This window comes from Perna viridis, chromosome 2 (genome assembly GCF_037379345.1).
Source record: "Perna viridis isolate PV_CMFRI_1.1 ecotype Kerala chromosome 2, ASM3737934v1, whole genome shotgun sequence".
Taxonomy (NCBI): Eukaryota; Metazoa; Mollusca; class Bivalvia; order Mytilida; family Mytilidae; genus Perna; species Perna viridis.
This window is the reverse complement of record NC_142446.1, coordinates 65,114,946-65,136,240: the sequence shown is the minus strand read 5'-3', so window position 1 is coordinate 65,136,240 and position 21,295 is coordinate 65,114,946. Positions and strand designations below refer to the sequence as shown.

Sequence of the window (21,295 nt, the reverse complement as noted above, 5' to 3'; positions counted from 1 at the left end):
CAATATTATTCGCAAACTAGACGTAATACTTGTTTATAAATTAGTTTATTATTTGTTTATTAGGTTAATTTTTTGGTAAAACTGATGCGTTACAATAGCTCATCGACACCTTTGTGGATTGAAGACAGTCGAGAGACAATTTATCACTGTTAAACATGATGTATTGTCCAGTTCTATGTCAAGATAAACCACGTTCTGAACACACCTAGTATTATTGACATACCTTTGTTTATGAAATTTGCACTTTCACATCACAACAGTAATGTTTAGTACTATAAAGTCAGATAAAGTAAGTTGCATGTAGTGCGAATATTGTCAAATTTTAGGAAATTTAATGTACGATTTTGCACACCATGCTTTACCTTGTACTAAGCCGATTTGTTTGACAAAGCCACCATGCAAAATATATATATATATTATATACATAAACATTTTTTTACAACACAACTGTAACACAAGACCAATATACCTACAGGTAGTTTCAAAATCCTTGTGGCTCAATTTCTTCACATGTTAATTGACCACATTTTAGTTTCATCTTTTGTTCTTTCTTTTATGCTTAACTACCTTATCTTTCTCAGTACCAACCTTCTTAATCCTTTACCACACAGCAAAAACAGATACTACCACTACCAATACTTTCTAGTACGTATAATCGTTAACCACTTTAATATACTTCAACCCTTACTTAAAGTCAATTCTTATCTTTAACGACCGCAATTAATTCACGAGAAAACCCATCATAGACTCTTAGCATGTTGCTTTACAGGAGATAATAGTTTTAATCAATAGAAATTGGTTTGTAAGTGGCCTTGCACACTTCTCTTTTGACATTATGTTATAAATATTTACAATGTTTTTGTAAGTCTATATGATTGGCGTGATTTGTTAGCACTGACATGTCATTGCTTTTTTTTATTAATGATGTATTGCATCAAGGAATCTAATTAAACCTAAGTATAGACCATTGTGAACATATGAATATTTATAGACAACTTGAATACGTAATAGGTGTACAAATATTGTTTCGGATGCAGGGGTACGTTGCTACTAAAAGAAGAAATTAACATAAATTATTAATGTTTTGATCATAAAGCTCTTGAATGGATTAAACTTTCCATATACGCCACACACCAACCCTGCATCCCCCATTCCTCATAATAAATTTTAGATTAATCAGCATTTGAACTTTTGCAGTGAAGAATAATTATTATACAAATACTAATTATTAAAACGATTTCCCCTTCTTCCTATCCAAAATTCACACCCAAACAAAACGAAATCCCCGTTTTCTATCCCTAGTTCCCATTCCCACAGTCACCATACACCATACCACATATACTAGAATGGAATGTTTACCGCATACTTCACAATATATTGGTTGGGTTTGTATTGCAAAATATATTTGAATTGTTATTATTACTTGCAGCTTCTTGTCTGTATAAAACGTTTCATGGAAGCTTTGATATATGTTGACAAAATTGTCAACATCTAATTTTGCTCTATCATTCTACATTTTTATCGCAATGATTACCCAACTTCAGATATATAATACACCTTTTCCAAAACAAATTTGTATTGCATGCCTTTATATGACTGATCTACTTAAATACGCATAGTAATGTATATAATGTAACTAAAATGAACTTTTACGAGAAAGGAGTCATGCAGAACTGTTTTTCTTTTCACAGAACATTAATGTATTCTAATGAGTTTTATGATATTTAAGTTTAGCGTTGAAAGAAATTAATAACGCATTTTTACAATATACAGTGGTCATTCTTGATCAAGATAGGTTCCACTCTACAAGTTACTGTAAATAATTTTACGACAATTTGTGGACATAAAGATGTATTGAGACAAACAAGCTAATCAATTTTTTTTCTGCAAATAATATCTATTTTTTCAAATCCTTACATCATGGAGATTCATGGAAAAAGTTAGATATTCTTTAATATTTTGTAAAACAAAATTGTAACTACGGTAACCTAACTAAAAATATATCAACTGTCACATCAAATATTTGGTGCCATTCCAAAATTAACTGTTAAAAACAGGTTTCGAAAATATTAGGCAATTTAAAACTGCCTGGAAAAGAAAGCGGGCATGGTATTGTTGTAGAAAATATAAATGTACCTTTTACTGCTAATTTGTTAATAATATTAATTCTTAACAATCGTATTTGAAAAACATTTATTTGGTGAAGAGGAAGAACCAAATCCGGCGAGGACCTGAATCTTTCCTGTCTTTTTAGCATGGATTTGACACCTCTTTGCCTTTAAAAGTATTGAATCTATTCATGTATGACTTACTACCAACAATCAATATTTCCACCAATGTTCATCGTTTAGTCCTAAGTTTTACAAAAGAAGACCGAGTGAACTTCGTGTACGTAGAAACAGTGCGCATCTGTATAGTGCAACCATAATTGTAGTAAGTCCTTGGATTTGCTTTTTTTTTTTTTGGTAAACATTTGTTTTTGTCAAACAAAATATGATCAATATTCCGTCGAAATAGCGCAATATAACTTTCAATTTTGAGATAAAATATAAAAAATATATTCCCTTTGTGTTTGTATCCGCTCCTTTGTCACCAGTGCTACGAACACGTATTGTTATCCAAGCTTTGTCAAGCTATTGTATTAAAAAGTACATTTAAAAGTATGTGTCTATCAGTTGCGGATCCATTGGTTTCCGGTGGTAGACCCTTGTATGGAAAATATGGTTAATTTCGATCAGTATTTTGGAATAAGTTGAGCAAATATTAGCTTGAAATTCCCTTTCAAAGTTTCTGTATCTGTATGTGATTATCTGATCGACTTAAGTTTCTCACACTGTGACAAATCCTCAATAAAGCAGGTATTTTCTGGACATGGGTAAGCGTCAATCTTCTCTGGACGACATCGAACAAAGGTTTTACAAGTGTATGGGTTTGGTTCGTTGCTATCACCTGGCACTCCATCACAGTAATCACCTACATTATAATAAATATATTGACCAGTTATCAGTTAACGATATCTATATAGCTATTATTTATTCCTTTTTCTTTAGGTATTTTTCATACTGTAACCAATATTGTTTATCGCGTCCACCATATCCTATTTCACACTTTAAGTAACTGGCTAGTCACATAATACTACTCACATGTCTGTTCTCAATTTGTATAAATTCCTTATCCTTATCCCTATTTTGTATTTTTCAAACTTTTTTCCATTTGTCATTTTTTATTTTTATTTCTTGTTCCAATAACCTTTCCCTTATCCGAATTCCTAAATTTTCCCTTTCTCTCTTTCTTCAATTTTAATTTCAACTTCCAAAGTTAATTATATAATTATCATATGTCGTATAATTAATTTGTCATTCCCTGACGTAGACCTGTTAATAAACTGCTATCAACTGAATTAAGATATACCTGGTATAACAAGAATCCGTTGTTGAAGTGGAGAGACATCTTTGTGTGTAGGAACTGCAAATAAGTATGTGTCGTTCATATCCATTGTTGGTATAATCGTTATAATAGTATTTAAATACGTATAGCAATCTTTTTGCTTCTCCCTTGTTCTCCATATGATATTTGCTGAAATGATAGGGAACCCATTCGATACATTACTATCACTTGACATAACCCATGTGATGTTTCCTAAAGGTGATGGGTAACCACTTTTCCACGTGGCTTCAACTTCAGTTGCCTGTCCTTCTATAAATGCGATAGGTTCTTTCATGTCAATGCTTGTGTCAGGAATACCTGAAATGAAATAGATTGTCAATGTGTCGATAATTTCTCGTATAATAAGTAAATGTCTTAAGAAATCAAATTAACTTTTATTTGCAAGTTCATCCCAATTAACCTTTAACGATGAAAACAGACGTTGCATTTTATGCACACAAAATACTATAATTATTTCAGGAAAAAAAATTACTGGCTATATCGATTAATATTTAGATGTGTTCAGTATCAGCGAGACAATCTGAAGGACGTCGAAAGTAGACCGTACAAGGAGCCCTGCTAATTGGACTACTGGTAATTGATAATTTCACATTTAAGCAGACGATTCAAGTCTTACAATTTAATTAACAGTATTATTTGGGCCTTTAGTGTGTATGTAGTGATTTTTGCTGATCCATAAATTAAAAAAAAAAAACACATGTATTGTTTATATGGAGATTAAGACTTTTCCTACTTTTTCCCGGTTACAGCAGAACTGACTTTTCGTGTTTCCCTTTAACACATTTCGAATGCTTAAACAGAGGGAGATACTAGATACGTCAGTTATCTTATTGCTTATTGACGGACTTTATTATATAACAGTGCATATAACATGCAAAATGAATTCAAATTACGGTAAAGGATAACTAAGTATCAGTCTCAGCGAGAAGCAGGTACAGTGGGTGAAACGTGGTATGAAAAACAAACACCATTTTGAAAGTGTAATTTGACTATTACCATCATAATAAAAGCAAAAGACGCAGATTTCATTTCATTTTGGTAAATTGAGCTCTAATTCCATTGAAATGCGCAGTAAATGAACGTTTCGAGTGCAGATAACTCTGTCAAAATTTTATTTTGCTATCAATCTATTGAAACATTTCTGAACAAATCTAGTTTTACAGAGATCAAATATTGGTCAGATCAGTGGGTTTTTGACATGCATGTTTCTGATTTTCCCATTTTGCCGGATCATTACTAATACTTACACTTGATAAGCATAAGGATAATTGAATATAAAGTTTTCTGTGGATTATGACTGCTTACAATGTAAACAAATACTTACGCTCAACTGTCAACGCCGCGGATTGGACTTTATTAACTTCACCATCACGGAACCCACACACATAAAGGCTCTGATCGTCGCACTGAATGTTTCTGATGAGCACCTCTAATTTTATTTTTGTAATGTGGGTTTCATTATCATAGCTGAGTTCATGATCAAAGGAGTGACGGTGCAGTTGACCACTCGATGTTAAACCTTTAGATTTGACTAATTTTAAATCTACGTTTTTGTCTCCCTTTAGATATGCAATGTCCCAGTTTTCTGTCTGTATGGTGCATGTTATAGTCGCTTGACCTTGGCCTATAATTGTCTTTACGTTATGTATCGTTATCGGCTCTGAAAAAGAAAACATAGGCTGCCGCGCATCGAGAAAAAAAAACAATTGAGGATAAACACTTCACAGTTATAACTAAAAAAAAACTGTTGATGGTGATCTGGGGAAATTCCACGTCCTTTTTGCAAAGATCTAATATTTGTGTTCTATAAGACTCCCAGAAAATGAATTAAATACATATATGTAAAGACAAAATATGGACATTTATACTAAAACGTTTGTATAGGTAATTGATGGACGGAACAATTTAAATGTTCATCGATGATTTACCAAAGTTATTTTCATATATGAGTAGTAAGCTTGACGATGCTATCGATTACAATGAAATTTCGATTAAAAAATATTTGTTTTTGTATTATTGTATAGTAACATACCAAACACAATCGGAATGTCAGCTGTTCTAAAAGGCAGAAACATTTCGGTGGGCACCGTGTTATTCAAAATACTTGTCGAGTTATCTGAAAGGTTTCGAAACAGATAAATATCGCACCATATTTGTAAATATGTTGATATAATGTTGTTAAGTAGCATTCCAGATAAAAATCATGAGAAATATGATTCATGGTTGGGAAGCCTATATATTTTTATTTTTGAAAACTTTGTTTAGTATGTTATAGTAATCAAAATTGACATGTGGCTTTTCATTTAACCTAATTCTTTTGAGAGATAATATTATATTGAACTGTAGAACTCAAAATTATGGGAGATATTTCCGTAAATGACAATAAAACACAATGTTGTTGGATTTGCAATTTTGGTTATCTCCTAAGAACGGATATATTGGAATAAATAATTATACATTTCATCATAAAGACTTATAAAACAACTTAATAACAAATATTAAAATGTGTAGTCTTCTTTGGAGTGTAAAAACATATTACAGAATTTAGATGATTCTTACAAAGACTACTACTTAATGTTTTAACGACTTTTAGTTATGCAATAATAACAGTATCAACACAGCCATATAACATGATGTTGTAAGAAATTCTCATACTGTAAAATAGCTTTAATTTGACAATCAATATTTTCGTACAGTTATGATTTCTTTCATTTTAAAATAAGCTGACTATTTCCTTCAATTATAGTTTGCATTGTATTGGGTATATTTTGTGAATGTTTTTCTATGTATTCTTTGCTGACAGTTCGCTCAATAAAACTACCATCATTGTCAACATATATAAATAATTATCATAATAATTGTCGTTGCCCGTTAATTCATTAAATGTTGTCAGTTCATTTAAAATAAAAATTATAATGCAACATTCGTTAGAACGAGGATTTTCAATGGATTACACCAAAAATGTAAAGAAGACAATACCAAGATTGTCCGTCTTAAATTTTTAGCGCACGTGCAAATTATTTTTTTAAAAATTTTTAAACAATTATTTTCACGTACATATATATATATATGATAGTTGCATCAGAATGGAGATTATCGTATTATGTTTAACGATTCATCGTTGTCAATCTAAAGTTGACGGAGGCAAATATCCGTTCTCTCAATTTGCCACCGTCAAATCCACAACTGACTCATCCAAATTTTAAAATATAATATAGTTATCTCATAAATAGCACACGTATTAAACTTTGTTACCTTTCATCAAGGAATCTGTTTCATTTGTAGAAAAGTTTCCTGAAATATGAATAAGGTCGCTTTCGATGACTGCGTCCTTTGCTGAAATATGAATGATAAAAAAATGAACAAAACAACTTAAGACAAAAGAAGACGAAAACATGGCGAAGTACTTTGTAACAAACCACAGAAATCTCAAACAAACTATAAACCAGAGCAAAAACATCTCAATGAACAGAAGCGGATCAAAACTTTATAACAAAAGCCGAAAGATATTCTGATTCTTCAGATATTGATAAGATAAATAGAAGCTTCACGCTACTGTTTGCCCCTTTTTGTACAAATTGTGAACGAAATTTACTTAATGTTCAAAGTGTCAATTTTCTGAATCCTTTACCTCTTGTATTGAGGTGAATGGTGAATTTTATGGCAGTAAACACGTATCGACCGTATATTTACAAGCAACATACGGTGACAAACTAAATATATACGTTGAATTAATTTAATTACAAACGTTACAGTGTTTTGAAGTTGTCAGGATGATGGCCGTTTCGAATAAAAACAAATTAAGATTAAAAGCGTCATTGTTAAAGAGTAATCAAGGGAACCATAGTTATAGTGTTGTTAAGGCACAAAGACAATGACAGTGTTTAAACCTGACAAAGGTTCAAACCGGTGATATAGATTTTCCGGTGTTTCTAGGTCTCGTTTATTAATTCATACGTCAAGTCAGTGAACTATTATAATTTCTTCAATATATATCATATAATCAAACTTACTATCTATAAAAAAGCAATGAATAACTAAGGCCGTAATAGCTGCAGCAAGTGCAATGAACGTCACACCCAAACATATGCATAATCTAGTTCTTTGTTTGATTCTTCTTTTGTCAACCCCTGATGTCCCTGAAGACGTAGACGGGAGACGGCACTGGTAGGGAGGGGGCATCTCATCCTCCGGAGGACACCAACTAGTTTCATTTGTTAGGACTGGTGGTTTTATATCTTGTCGAAAGTTGTTAGTAAATGTTCCACTGTAAAGCATCTGTAAGAATTCGGTATGAAACAAAAAGTTTTCAAGTCAAAAGCCCACTTAACTCATATAATCGTTAATTAAGAAACATTTTCAGACCACACAACCAATCTGTATTAGTCATTTTGTTGTTGCACTTGTGCAAATCCCATAGATTGTTTGGGAAAATGGCAGTTTCCAAGAGTTATTGTTCTTGATTTGGGTGAGATGAATATAACAAGAATATATAATGAATATATCAAAGAGACATTGATCCCACCGTGATAAAAATGCCATGGTTTATGAAAAATACAGGTCTAAATAAACGAAGGACTACTGTTACCTGAAAATATAGCATATATGAAGATCGGTTTTTAGAGGTTTCTACCACGTATCTTCTTTATCACAGACGGTGTTTTTATTTTTTTTAGTAAATTGAAACTTAACAAAATGTCGACTGAGAAAATATTTATCACAAGTTTAAACTTAAGTTATCTTCTAAAATCTACATGGTGGTGAAGACATGATATTTGCGTGAAAAAAAGCAAACGTAGGTAAAGTGTATGTTTAGTGTCTCCCCAACCACAGTAAACGAAATTAGAATATAAATCATGCATGAAATAAGCGGTATACGAGCCCAGAAATTGTACAATTGTTAATAATAATTTTTTTTCAACCACCTGTTAATAACTATGCTTTAAAGTTTGTGGTATTTTTTCCAACACCGTGGAAACTCCATAATCTATTAGCTATTTGGAGACATTATGTCTTATGTTAGTTGTACACGTGTAAAGTATAAACTATTCAAATGGTTGTTTTGATTTGCAATTGAAATATGTTTAATTGAACATACCTGCGATAAGTCATGATGCTGAATGTATCTCATGTACCGCCTGTATAATGTTCCTTCAAAAAACCGCGTCCAAGCCGGTCTTTCGAATTCCTCATCTCCATTATTACTCATTGTTTTTATTCTTTCATATCGCAATTGGATTTAAATTTCACCTTGTTTTCAAGGGCGTAACTTTTATTGCTTTGTGCTAATTAATTACATATGTATTTAAGATGAATTAGTAAATGAATTATTACAAATGCAAATTTATGCTAATTAGAATTACCACTGTAATGTTACCACTGTGGAATATATGAAATATAGTAAGTCCTAAGTGGTGGTTAAAAGGTTAAATAGTTGCCACCTTTTTGTGGTTAATTGGAAGGGCTATGTTTTGTGTGTTTCGTGTTTTTTTTATATACAACAGTACAAGATTAACAGTCATGATTCATCATTTTGTAAGGACTAGAGTTTTGGTTTTATATGCCTTCAGGTTTGATGAATTATAGCGAATTTGTATTTCAAAAGAAAAATACAGTTAATTTATTCATTTTTGACTGTTAATATGTCACAAATCATTTGGATATATTTCCACTAGTTTTACTTTCATAAGAGAAACATTTTGAGGTGTTTCCTTAAAAGATATTTGAAATTATCACCAAAAAAATAAAAAAAAATGTCGTTATTTATGTTAAGTACCGAAAGTGCAAATTTTTTGAACGTTTTTTAACGTAATAGGCAAATCAAGAAAGCCAATATTCGAATGGAAATCAAAAGAATATATACCGGGGATAAAGACTATACAGGGAAAATCGACAAACACAATAAAGAACAAGAAATATCCAAAATAACACGCAAAAAAGTAAATGAGCAATCCGGACTCCACTAAAATCTGGGAGCATGCACTAGATGCACCGGTAGGGTAAACATCCTCTGCTTTTCTAGAAAGCACTCCGAGCAGGACGACTATGACTCGATTAAACGATTAATATTTACAAAGTGTGTCACAAATATTTCCTTTAAGGTTCAGCATTACCTCTTGAGAAACATGGGGTTAATTTCACCACAATTTCCCTTCTGACTACAGACAAAACTGCACTTAGGAATTATGGCTTGACCAAGGTTATCAAAAATCGAATTCATGTTGTTTTAAAAAATTGAAAATGTTAACTTGATTTCCCTGTGCCGTTTTTGTCAATTAAAATAAACTCAATGGGGATAATATTTTGCGATGTTACGGATCTATTTAAGGTGAACTAAAGTCATGCTAGTCCATAGAAGGACAATAGCCACCTACAATCAACAGGTTGTTAAAATTGTGTAAATGAGTGGACCGAATCATGTGAAATTCATAACTAACATACATTTGTTTAATGTGTCATATTTTTAATATTTGATCAAAACGGCATTGCAAAGGTTAGATCAGTTTTTGATTTAATTATTAAGGAGGTAGACCTAGAATAATGACCACAACCCTTGCAAATCATTGGAACGTTTGTATTTGCATTTTACATCAATTTCATGTAAGCATAAAAGGAACTTGGACTGATTTCATTCTGTTCCAACTGAAAGTTTGATACACTCTGGTGAAATTGAATACTAGTATGATACAAACATATCACTGATTTCAAGAGTTATGTTCCTTACCATAAGTCTACCTCCTTAATATAACTTTTTCATACATAGAACATGCTATACCATAACATTTGTCTACATAAACGTTTGTATGTGGATATAGTGAAACTGTTGTTAAACCGAGCCCATATTTGCCGAAAGATGGTGAACTTCAGCACTGCGGAGTAGGTGTAAGTTACAGACTTCGTTTTTCCCTTCTCACAAATGTTTGTGGCACAATCAAAACAGTAGGAAAAGTCTATGTGTTCAGTCATTTATAAAGTATCGGGAATATGATCTAGATTTTTGATTTTCACCTCTTTATAACCCCATACTTCCTTAACAAGGCACTATATATAAAGATGAGATCATTTGCCGAGTTTCGATTTGATGTTGTAACCTTCTGAGCGCGACAAAATGGGCAGTATTTGATAGGTGTGGAGGGTTTGCCAGTATGTTGAGTACATTCTTCTCTTTAGAAGGACACAACAGAATTGTCATTAGTAATTTGAAATTGACCACATTTGTTTCAATGACTTTATGCTAAAAGCTTTTCTGTATATGAAACCAGTGACTAGAAATATTTTACGACATGATGCATGTACTACACCTTATACTTCATTCCACAGCTAAGCAATACATGTTAAGCATCTTCGTAACATCAACGTTAGTTCATACATGTCCGTGTAACTTTGTGAGATATAATGTATGTATTTGCAGTACGTATACAAGAATAGTACCAAGTCATTGGTGTCTACCTATGTGAATAGTTTCATATCTTTATTGTGTACTAGAATTGCGCCAGAACAATGTATGTAACAAGTACACCGCAAGTTTGCACTAAAGGTGTAACAAACATTGGAGCAGAAAAATAACTTCGATGAGAGAAATAGCGCATTTGTCACAACAGTGATACTTTGGTAAGGGAAGTGGACATGAATCGGGGTCTTTATAAAGCTATTATATACGCGCATTTTTTCAAGTTAAATACTTATAAAGGTTCATGAGAGAACATAAGTATGGCACTGCCCATCATATTAATATTGTCGGCTACATAACGACAACAGATTCAAGATATTCTTCGTTAATAATGCAATGATATATTTGCTTGTTAATAACTCAAAGAAGTTTATAATTTGGCTTCTTTTCTATGTAACAACCAGCAGTGCCGGTCAAGCAAAACGATTTGCATACATTATATTGCGATGTAGAATAAATTCTACTATAAGATTAACATAGAACGTAAATGCATTGTCTACTAAATACAACAAAAAAATGATATTTTTGTCAAATGAACCTCATGTCGGGGATTATCATAAGCTTGACGAAAAGTATACTAGGAGGTCTGGAAGGCAAGTTCTCGGCAACTACAAATGTACAAAACGTAATCCAAATACACGACGACAAAAAAAATGAGCTGAAGTAAAAGATAAAAGTTACTAACCATATGAACTTATTCTCATCAATAAAATTCCGAATAAATCCTTAAAAAAAGGAGCTACTCTCGTAGACTCAATGTTTTCTAATCCAAAAGTGATATTTTATGGGCAAGTCAGTGGGAAATTTCTAGAACATCCAAAGATGCTGACTCACCGTTTCACCTGGTCCATATTCAGTTTTTAATGGAGTCTGGGTTGCTCGTTTACTTATTTCTTGTTCTTTGTTGTGTGTGTCTATTGTCTTTCTGATTACCGTTTAAATCCTAGTTGCCCTGATTTCCCTTTGTAGCACTTAACAAAAACAATGAAGGTGTCTGATAATAGAAAAATTGCATACTCCATGTTATAACCTAAAAGGCTGTCCATGTGAAAATCAAGCAGATCCAGACACATGGTAAAATTTATCCAACTGAACTCTTTGTTCCAATGTAATGTATATATCATATCTATGATAAATAGTATGAAGTTTGTTTTAGGTAGACAATGGATGGCTTTAAAGTTCCCGAACAAAGCAACCAAATGTTGCTCAAATGACAGTTATTTCCCTTTCTTCAATGAATTTCAATGCTTTCTATGTAATTTATTTTCCTTCAATGGTTGAAGTTAATCAATGACCAACTTTTAACTTTGAGAAAGGATGCATTGTGACATGAAATGGGTGAACATTTTTTGAAAACAAAATTCGTCATGTGGAAGCCATTGCCTGATTTTTGCATTTAACTCCCTCTTAAATGTTTATGCATCAAGTATAAGAATTCCAAGGTCTATTGGATCCTTTTGATTTTTTAATACAAATTAAAATTAAGTTATACAAAACATCCATTTACCTGATAAAATACAATTATACAAAATATACAATAAGAAAAATAAGTCGTCTCATACAAAGTGAAAAACAGAGAAAATTTTCCATGTACATACATTGTATAAAACATATTATGAAAAGAAAACAAAAAATAAGATCAGATTCGATTTCAATCGCGACAATACAAAGTTTTACTACAAACCTCTATTTATATAATATATATATATATTTTTCAGAATTATATATATTTACAAATGTGGAATGTATACATGTTAACACATATAAAATGTTAATGCCACTGCATGTTGTAGGAGGAATAAATTTACAATTGATTTATTTTTCTGAAATAAAAAAAAGAATACATATACAACGAAATGCCAGAAAAGTACTGTAACTTCTTTTCTGAAATATTTTTTATTGCGATTTTGTCTTTAAAGACCATGATGCGATATTATTTTTTTTTCGATATTACAAAACCTCCCATTGTCTATAACAATTTCATAATGGCAGTTTTTGTGTAACTGTTTTATTTAATGCAATTTTGAATCATTCGCTTTTTTCGCAATAATAAAACATCGCAATAATTTGTGATTTAAGAGGACATGTGTCGCTGATAAGCTTACTGATTCCTTAGCATTTTTCAAAATATTCCACAATCTTTCACATAATGCATGGGTTTATAATTTACTTCGGTGCTATATTTTTAGCTCACCTGGCCAAAGGCCAAGTGAGTAATTGCCATCATTTGGCGTCCGTCGTCGTCGTTAACAATTATACAAAACTCTCTCCTCTGAAACTACTTTACTAATTAGAACCAAACTTAGTATGAATGTTCCTTGGGGTATCCTGCATAGAATTGACGTGGGAATTTTTGATTCGTCAAAAAACATGGCCGCCGTTCCTAAAAATAGAACATAGGGGTCAAACAGTAGTTTTCACATATATCTCCAAAACTGTTAGGTTTAGCTGAATTTTGACATACATTAAAGTGTTCAGCATGATGAGATCTATCTCTGGTCAAATTTTGGTTTTAATCGGTTAAGCCATGTTGGAGTTACTTGCCCTTTTTCAACGATTTTTGCTATTTTTAATGTTATTTCTTTCAATACTCTTCTCCTCTGACTCTACTTGACCAATTGAAAACAAACTTGGTATGAATGTTCCTTTGGGATATCCTGCATAGAACTGATCTGGGGATTTTCGATTCGTCTAAAGAAACCATGGAGGATCAGATATTTGAAACTATTTATTGAGACAATGGTGGACAATACTCAAATAAAGCAACTATACATGTAACACTGATCATGAAATAACTAAGCAGAAAAGTCAATTGTAAATTAATCTTACAATTCAATTAATTTAAATCATTTATCACCATAAATAGTTAGGGTCATTGTGCGGTTTATAGAATTAGATCTTCCTTTATTAACCCTTGTGCTGATGATTAGGGGACAATCATTGAAACACATGTACAGCATACATAAATTTGCTTTAGTATTTCGTATTCAGAAAACTCTGTGTCGGTACCATTACTAGTGGACTGGTGTATACTGAATACAAAAGTATAAACACCATGCTTAAAAGCTATTAAAGTTGTTCATTTGCTTTTGTTATTTTGTATGTATTATGTTAGTTACTTAATGTTCTTTTTTGTGTATGTCTGTTCTCCATGTCTGGTCTTTGTCCCTGGATTACATTCTTTTGATTACCGCTAAAATCTTGGTTCACTTGATTACTCTTATAAAATGATAATGTTCTTGTATCGAAGAAGCTTCTTGTCAACCATATTTGTCTTACCATAATTACTGGTAGGCACATTGTCCGATTTGTTCGTTGTAACAAAGACCCGACGGACATTCAAAAACGTCAACTTTATCCTCCATACATCTCAGGTACTTTTTACAAGTGAAGGGATGTTTAACAGTTGTAAAAAGAGGAACGGTATCGCAATAGAACTCTGTAATAAAACAGTACTCAAAGTAGTGCATAGAATTATTTAAAGTACAAGTACACATGAAAAATAAATCTACCTGAAGTTAAAAATCCACATGATAGCTAGTTTCCTGTTCTTCTTATTATAATTGTTCAGGATATCAAATTCAGTGGTGGGTTAAGGAATAGTCTTCGTGGGTCGGAACCCCCTTTTGTTTGGTTATTTAGTTAATTTTGGGGATAATTTTAGCAACAATAAGCATGTATAATATGTTTTGTTCCTACTCCCTCTGCAACGACAGTCGCACAGAAATGAAATATTATCGTGTTTAAAAAGGCTAATTAAAGTGCTAAATTTAGATTGTGTTCGACTATTGGTTTCTTCTAATTTTATTGTTTACTCCAAAGAAAAAATCCTCAGGCAGACTATTCTTCAACTAAAACACACATGAAAGGAAAACAATATGTTCTGATTTTTTCTTGTTTATACTTCAAGCACGAGTTAAACGAACAATAAGGACGCGACGATTCGATATCGTTCACGAATCCTCCAACATTTATCATCTTTATCAAGTAAAAATGCAGAGAGGACTTCGCAAAGAGAGGCGATGTTGTATTTATTTGTTTTGTCGGACTAAAGTACAGAGCGGAAAATATAGAAAGACATCTAAATACTATTCAAGAGCGTTTGAAACTAGCTCTAAAAACTGATTTAACTATTTAACCAAAGTGCTTACCTGATATAATCCAGATTTCTTTTTCAGTATATTCGTTTGAATTAGGCGCCTGACATCGTAGTTTTGCACCGTTCCATTTCATCGAAAACAGGAAGTGAACCTGAACAGTTTCTTGTCGTTGACAATTTGTGTCTGTCACTTTCCGTACAGCGCTGTGAAACACATATTCTTCATATTTAGGGGAATTCTTAAACTTAACCCAAAATCCTAATTGTCCATTTGGGTAGCCGGGATTTCCAGAACAAGAAAACGCAACACTTCTTTCGCCAAAAATTTCGGTGTCAATGTCAAAGCGAGGTTTTCCTCTTGGAGGGGCTGAAATTAAATATAATTAAATATGTATGAACATTTCAAAAATGTAAGAAAGGGGTGTTACCAATGCGTCATAAATAATGAATACCAGACAAGGGCAAACATGATCCTACGTAGGTCGTTAGCTGTATATATTGATATGTTGAGTTATGCTGATTCGATACATGTATATGTTATAAAGAAAAAGAATTAGACCTTGCATCTGAGTTAAAATAGATGGTGCTTTATATTTTCTTTCAATACTTAAGATGCGCAAGAAACGTTAAGGCACATTTCATCTAGAACAAACACGCATACATTAGAAGCACGTTTTTTCGGTTAGTCTGACGATTGTGTCAGCTACCAAAATGACAATGAAGAATGTTGTAGAAAACCGCATGTAAATAAATACATATTAAATTCAAAACACGGAGCATATGATAAAACCACATTTCACTAAATACATACTTTTAACCACGATCTCAGCTTCTTTGTGGTAACCCCCATCCACAGAACACGTGTATGAACCTTCATCTTTGCAGGTCAAAGGGCGAAAGGCTAGGTTTATGTCAGCATACATCTTTTTTACATTTGAATTTACTTTAACGGAACGAGCCAATTTGGAGTTGTATATTCCGGTCGACTGTAACCTAACTGCGTCTCTTGTGCTCCTGGCTATTGTCAATTCATCCCATGAGGTAAAGTTTTCGATCAAACACTTTACAGATATGTCATTTACTCCTTCAAATCCTTCTGCTGACTGAAAGACTAAACCTACAAAGACGAAAAATGGAAAAAAAACATTAAATTCGTCAAAACAAGATTAGATTTTTTTTTCACAAACATCCAATCTTCCATTGTCACATAATTCATAAATTAGCGATTCGCATTTGGGTATTTATTGTTAATTTGTCTGCAATTCTGACAGCTAAGACAATATAATAGTTAAAGGCAGATACCAACATTTTTCTTGTAATACGAAAGCCAGAACGTTCCCCATATTTTCATCATGCTCATTGTTTACATACACTGTTTCTTAGATAGCAATATGAAAGTATTGTTTATATCTAGCATTCAACGAAGCTGTTGATAAATACATACCTGGGCATCCAACATTTCCACAGTTTTGTGTTCCATAAGCTCCCCCAGTACAGGGTTGACCACCATATCTCGGGGCAGGATTATTACACTCCCTTTGCCTGTGTTGTGTACCCCCTCCTCCACAACTCACTGTGCATGTTGTCCACGGTGTCCACTCACTCCACTGCCCATCAACTGACGGGGAGTAATAAATTCTATTTTTATTTTTCATATAAATATGGAAAGCAAAATTTGAAACAATATATGTTTCCGAAGTATGAAAATGAAGGGTAAAGAAGAAAGACAGATTAAAAAGAAATACAAATAATATTTAAGAAGAAACACGCACAAATTTAAGGCTCCATAATTAAATGGCTCTTCAAATTTATCGTTCGCCTTCAGCTTTCGTAATTAGTTAAAATAAATATCTTTTAATGGAAGCTAAGTGAAAAAAGACATACTTAGACATATCGTTCTTTGACATGCATAATCTATTCCACAAATGATAATAAATTTCGGAAAACCAGTCGAAGCCACAAATCTATATGTAATAAAAGATATAACTGGTCAGACACCGAGGATTACTATATGGAGAACGCCAGTAAATTTAACTCGCTTACACGGTAAATCCATGCTTCCATTATGTTTCGATAATTGACATTTTTTCATAATGCGTTAATAATAATATTTGTACAAAACTTAAAGAAAAAAACTGAAAATAAATCATGTATAAATCTACCTTTCATTCACCAAAATTAAACATTACACAACACATTTTAATAAAATATGTTTTAGTTGTTCAAATTACTAAAATGATTCATGTCTAAGGAAGTTCATACATATTTTCTCTTGTATTTTGCCTACCTGGACAAGGATCTGTGTTACAACGTTTTGATTCTTCTCCCGTGCCTGTACATGTAGCTCCACCATACTGTGGAGTAGGGTTCGTACAGGTGCGTGCTCTTTTTGATTGTCCACCTCCACATGTGACAGAACACACTGACCACGCTGTCCATTTCGTCCAGCCGCCATCAACTATAAAGATAAAAAAATGTGCACTTGAAACGTACATGCACGTGGTTCAACGTGTGACATTGAAAGTTAATTATCTATTTTTGCTAAACAAAATTAAAACCGAAAAAGGTTAACTCCAAAACAAAAGGCTTCTCAATAGAAGATCCTAGATTTAGAGTAGCATAATGAAAGACAAAGCCGAGAAAACGAATCTAGAACGTTTTCAATCGTATTATTAGTGAAAAATTAAGATTCTGTGGAAACAAACTTATGTTTCGTCGATTTTAGAGAGGTTAGAGATTCAACATCTTTTCACTGATCTCCGACTCATGTTAGACAGCACACATCAACAGACGAAAAAAAAGTATTAGGACAGAGACAGAATAATATAAAAGGAACATATACATTTACTAAAAATTAGCAATTAATTTTCAAAAAGCGTATTGTCTGGTTGACAAACTTACTTGGGCAGTTTTTGGTGTTGCAGGCCTGTGTCTGTTTAGCTTTTCCTTTACATGGAACTCCGCCATATTTTGGAGCAGGATTTGAACACGACCTAGTCCTCATTTGGTTGCCTCCACCACACGAAACTGGACATCGTGACCACTTGCTCCACACTGCCCAATTACCGTTTACTACAAAACAGATAAAAATAATTCAGTTGTGAAAACGAGGCAGATGAAACCAAAAACTTTCGCAGAAAAATAAACACATACCCACAAACGTCTTGGAGCTGCTTTGTCCGACCAAATCAAAGACTGACGTTTCACGTTTCATCATGAAATTTAGGGAGTTGGAGTAAATTCAATGACGGAAACTCCTCTTCTGCCATTTTACAGAATTTTTTTAAACTCAAAGAATATAAAATTTTATAAATTTTTATTGTACCATATTTTGATTTCTGTTACCATTTAACTCCATTTGTGAGTATTATAAGTACATTGCATCATGATTTATAGCAAAGCAAGGTAAATTTATGTTTAGTAATAAATATAAAGCAAAATATTTGCAGAGTCAAGAAAATCGCTTTTTATCCACACGTTTATTTTATGCTGTATAAATAAACGTTTGCAGGTTCAAATATACACCCTAAGATTCAGATGGTTGAGAAATGAACAACTATCACACATATTCTGGTAAAAATTTAAAGTACACATACTAGGGCATGGTTTAGTATTGCACTGTCTTTTGCCAGTAGCAGCACCGGGGCATGATTTTCCGCCGAATTGTGGTTCCGGGTTTGAACACGTTCTATTCCGATGTTGTTCCCCACCTCCACATGTTAAACTGCATACTGTATAAGCACTCCAATTAGACCATTGTCCGTCAACTAAAATAAAATTTTGTATCATCTCTAAAATCATACAATCAAATGATATACGTAATCCTTGTCATATCATACTTGAACAATCACCAGCCCATTGCCAGCACCAAGTATGAGAGTTCAAATTAACATAATACTGACAAAAATAAAAAAAGCTGTAAAAAAAACCAAAAGAATAGGGAATCCAATGGAACATTATATGATACACAGCCACGTTGCAAACATATTTTGATGGTAAAACAATTTAAAATGGCCATGACCTTTGTGTAAGTTATCCGATCAAACTGAAATTCAGGCTTGATGTGTATTTTATAATACAAAATAAATATAAACGTTTGAAAAAGATCTTTCAATATCTTCACAACCGTCGGGGACGCACAGACGCACAGACGGACAGACACACAACTTTTTAAAGTGTATTGCATAATACCTCGCTCCTTGGAGTGATTGAATATAGGAAGTAATAGATCAAGACAAAACAATCTATTTTTTCACAATGAAATAATGCATTCTCTGATCAATTTTCGACAGTGGGTGAGTGTTTGGATAGGCAGACGGTATATCATATCGCCTATACAGAAAGATTCAACATGTTTAAGAAGAGAACAGTGAATACTTCAATATTTACAAATTTAATTGCTAAACATACTTGGGCACTTTTGCTCATTGCAGTTTTTAACTTCAGAATTTGGTCCCTTGCAGTTCCTTCCGCCATGTTGTGGTTTTGGATTTGTACATGATCGTGTTCTTTGTTGTTTCCCTCCTCCACAAGACAGTGAACAAACTGACCATTTTGTCCATTTCGTCCATTTACCATGAACTGAAAATTAGTAACATGTTGCAGTCAAACAATACTATCAATGAACGTTTCCGCGTACACCTTCATCCAAAAACAAGAAACCTTTACTGTGAGTAAAATACTTAACTTCAGGGTATAAACTTGGTCCGACCTTGATTTTATGACACTTACCCGATGAACTTCCTTAGGTGTTTAACTGGACAATTGGCAAAGAGATTTTAATTTCTATCAAAGTTAAATTGAATGCATATGAAATGAGAGGAAGCTAAAACCTCGTTAATAACCTTAGCTATTTCTACAGGTAATGGACGGTAAATCAAAGCTAGACCAACTCTATTCTGAAGTTGACTATATAACTGGCTGTAAAAAAGGCCATTTCTGATGGACTAGTAGAGAGAACTACACGTAATAGAATGTCTGCAATTTGAACATCATGTCTTTGTTAACAGATCTTTTTTTCTTTAAATTGAACATAAGTTTTAAAACAGCTGAAAACTTTTATATAAAATAATTTTGATGGAAATGATGTTCTTTAAAATGGTTTAATGGCCTATGACATGACAATTAAAATTTATATTTAACATTCTCATGAAGAAACTATACAATTCAAGACCGTTAAATATAACAATAAACAAGCTCAAATCAGCGCGTGCTGTCTTCTCTTCACTTTGGTATAGTGAAATTTCAGTTTTGATTAATCATGATTTATGATGAACAAATAAAAACAAAACGTTCCTTTAAAAAGCGATAAGTCCTACGGGGCGGATCCAGACATTTTGAAAAGGAGGAGTGCCAGTCGTGGTTTCTCAGACAGAGCGGGGTTGCTAGGACTTTATTTACCAAAAAGGTGGGGTGTTAACCCCCAGCCCCTCCCCCGCCCCCCCCCGATCCGCCATTGAAGTCGTATGGGCTGACCTACTTGGACATGGGTGCGTATTGCACTTTTGCGTATCCTTTTCTGAACCAGTACAATTCTTTCCACCATACTGAGGTTGTGGGTTGTCACAGGTACGTGTCCTTGAATATTCACCACTCCCACATGACTTGGTACAGGAATCAAACTTGCTCCAGCTTGACCAAATTCCATCGACTACAAGAATTGTTCATTGATTCATTATACATGTACCTTAACATCAAAATCGAACGATATCTAATGCACAATAACACACATGACCGATAACATGCTCAATGCACGTGCTTTCTTTGTTTTGGTAATCAGGTCTATTTTAACTATAGTATCTTTCTTGCGTACAGTTCGCATGAAGACCATTGTCTAAGATGGTTAACACTAGGAAATGGGTCACATAAATGTGACTAAATAAAAACCCTATTATTCGTTTATAAAATGTTATCATTTTTGTTGTTGTTTCTTATTTTTACCATAATTCAACTACAACGCATCTACCCAATCATAATTAAAGGAAAAACAATATGTGTCAACCCCTCTAAGAATCATACAGTGGGTGAAACATGGTATGAAAAAAATCGCCATTTTGAAAGTTTAATTTGACTATTTGCACCATCAGAACCAAGGAAAAAAGACAAGATTCTCCATATGACTTTGGTGAATTGAATTATAATTTCATTGAGATGCAGTTATAATGAACATTTCAAGGGCAGATAACTCTGTCAAAAACATCATTTTTCTAACATTTTAAAGAAAATTTTGAGCAAATCCATTGTTGCAGAGATCAAACAGAGAAAGCATCCTTGAGTGAAATTATTTTTGTCAAATCTGT

At 33.0% G+C, this 21,295-nt stretch overlaps 2 protein-coding genes across 4 annotated transcripts in view; both read right to left on the bottom strand.

Annotated features, from left to right (window-relative positions):
- Positions 1-1,935: 1,935 nt before the first annotated feature.
- Positions 1,936-8,703, bottom strand: LOC148626501 (uncharacterized). Its single transcript, XM_088570549.1, has 7 exons — positions 8,546-8,703; positions 7,461-7,725; positions 6,703-6,783; positions 5,480-5,563; positions 4,772-5,107; positions 3,412-3,744; positions 1,936-2,973 (listed from the first exon to the last, which is right to left on the bottom strand). Exons 1-7 carry the CDS (start codon positions 8,654-8,656, stop codon positions 2,807-2,809), a joined length of 1,377 nt encoding a protein of 458 aa, XP_088426675.1. The 5' UTR covers positions 8,657-8,703; the 3' UTR covers positions 1,936-2,806.
- A 5,473-nt stretch (positions 8,704-14,176) lies between these two features.
- LOC148626500 (SCO-spondin-like) overlaps positions 14,177-21,295 on the bottom strand; it is a 36,599-nt gene continuing 29,480 nt past the window's right edge. For all 3 annotated transcript variants that reach the window (XM_088570533.1, XM_088570532.1, XM_088570534.1), the window contains 9 exons: positions 20,476-20,646; positions 19,407-19,577; positions 18,593-18,763; positions 17,898-18,068; positions 17,284-17,454; positions 16,441-16,614; positions 15,808-16,113; positions 15,049-15,363; positions 14,177-14,336 (listed from right to left, as the gene is read on the bottom strand). In XM_088570533.1, the coding sequence (XP_088426659.1) occupies positions 14,182-14,336; positions 15,049-15,363; positions 15,808-16,113; positions 16,441-16,614; positions 17,284-17,454; positions 17,898-18,068; positions 18,593-18,763; positions 19,407-19,577; positions 20,476-20,646 (1,805 nt within the window). In that variant the 3' untranslated portion in view covers positions 14,177-14,181. The remainder of the gene's footprint in view (positions 14,337-15,048; positions 15,364-15,807; positions 16,114-16,440; positions 16,615-17,283; positions 17,455-17,897; positions 18,069-18,592; positions 18,764-19,406; positions 19,578-20,475; positions 20,647-21,295) is intronic.

Excerpts from the sequence above, each read along its gene's own strand:
- LOC148626501 (XM_088570549.1), bottom strand. The coding sequence starts at position 8,656 with ATGAGTAATAATGGAGATGAGGAATTCGAAAGACCGGCTTGGACGCGG. Across the intron at positions 7,726-8,545 it reads AGCATCATGACTTATCGCAG|ATGCTTTACAGTGGAACATT; the intron begins GTATGTTCAATT and ends GAATTCTTACAG. Across the intron at positions 3,745-4,771 it reads CGCGGCGTTGACAGTTGAGC|GTATTCCTGACACAAGCATT; the intron begins GTAAGTATTTGT and ends ATTTCATTTCAG.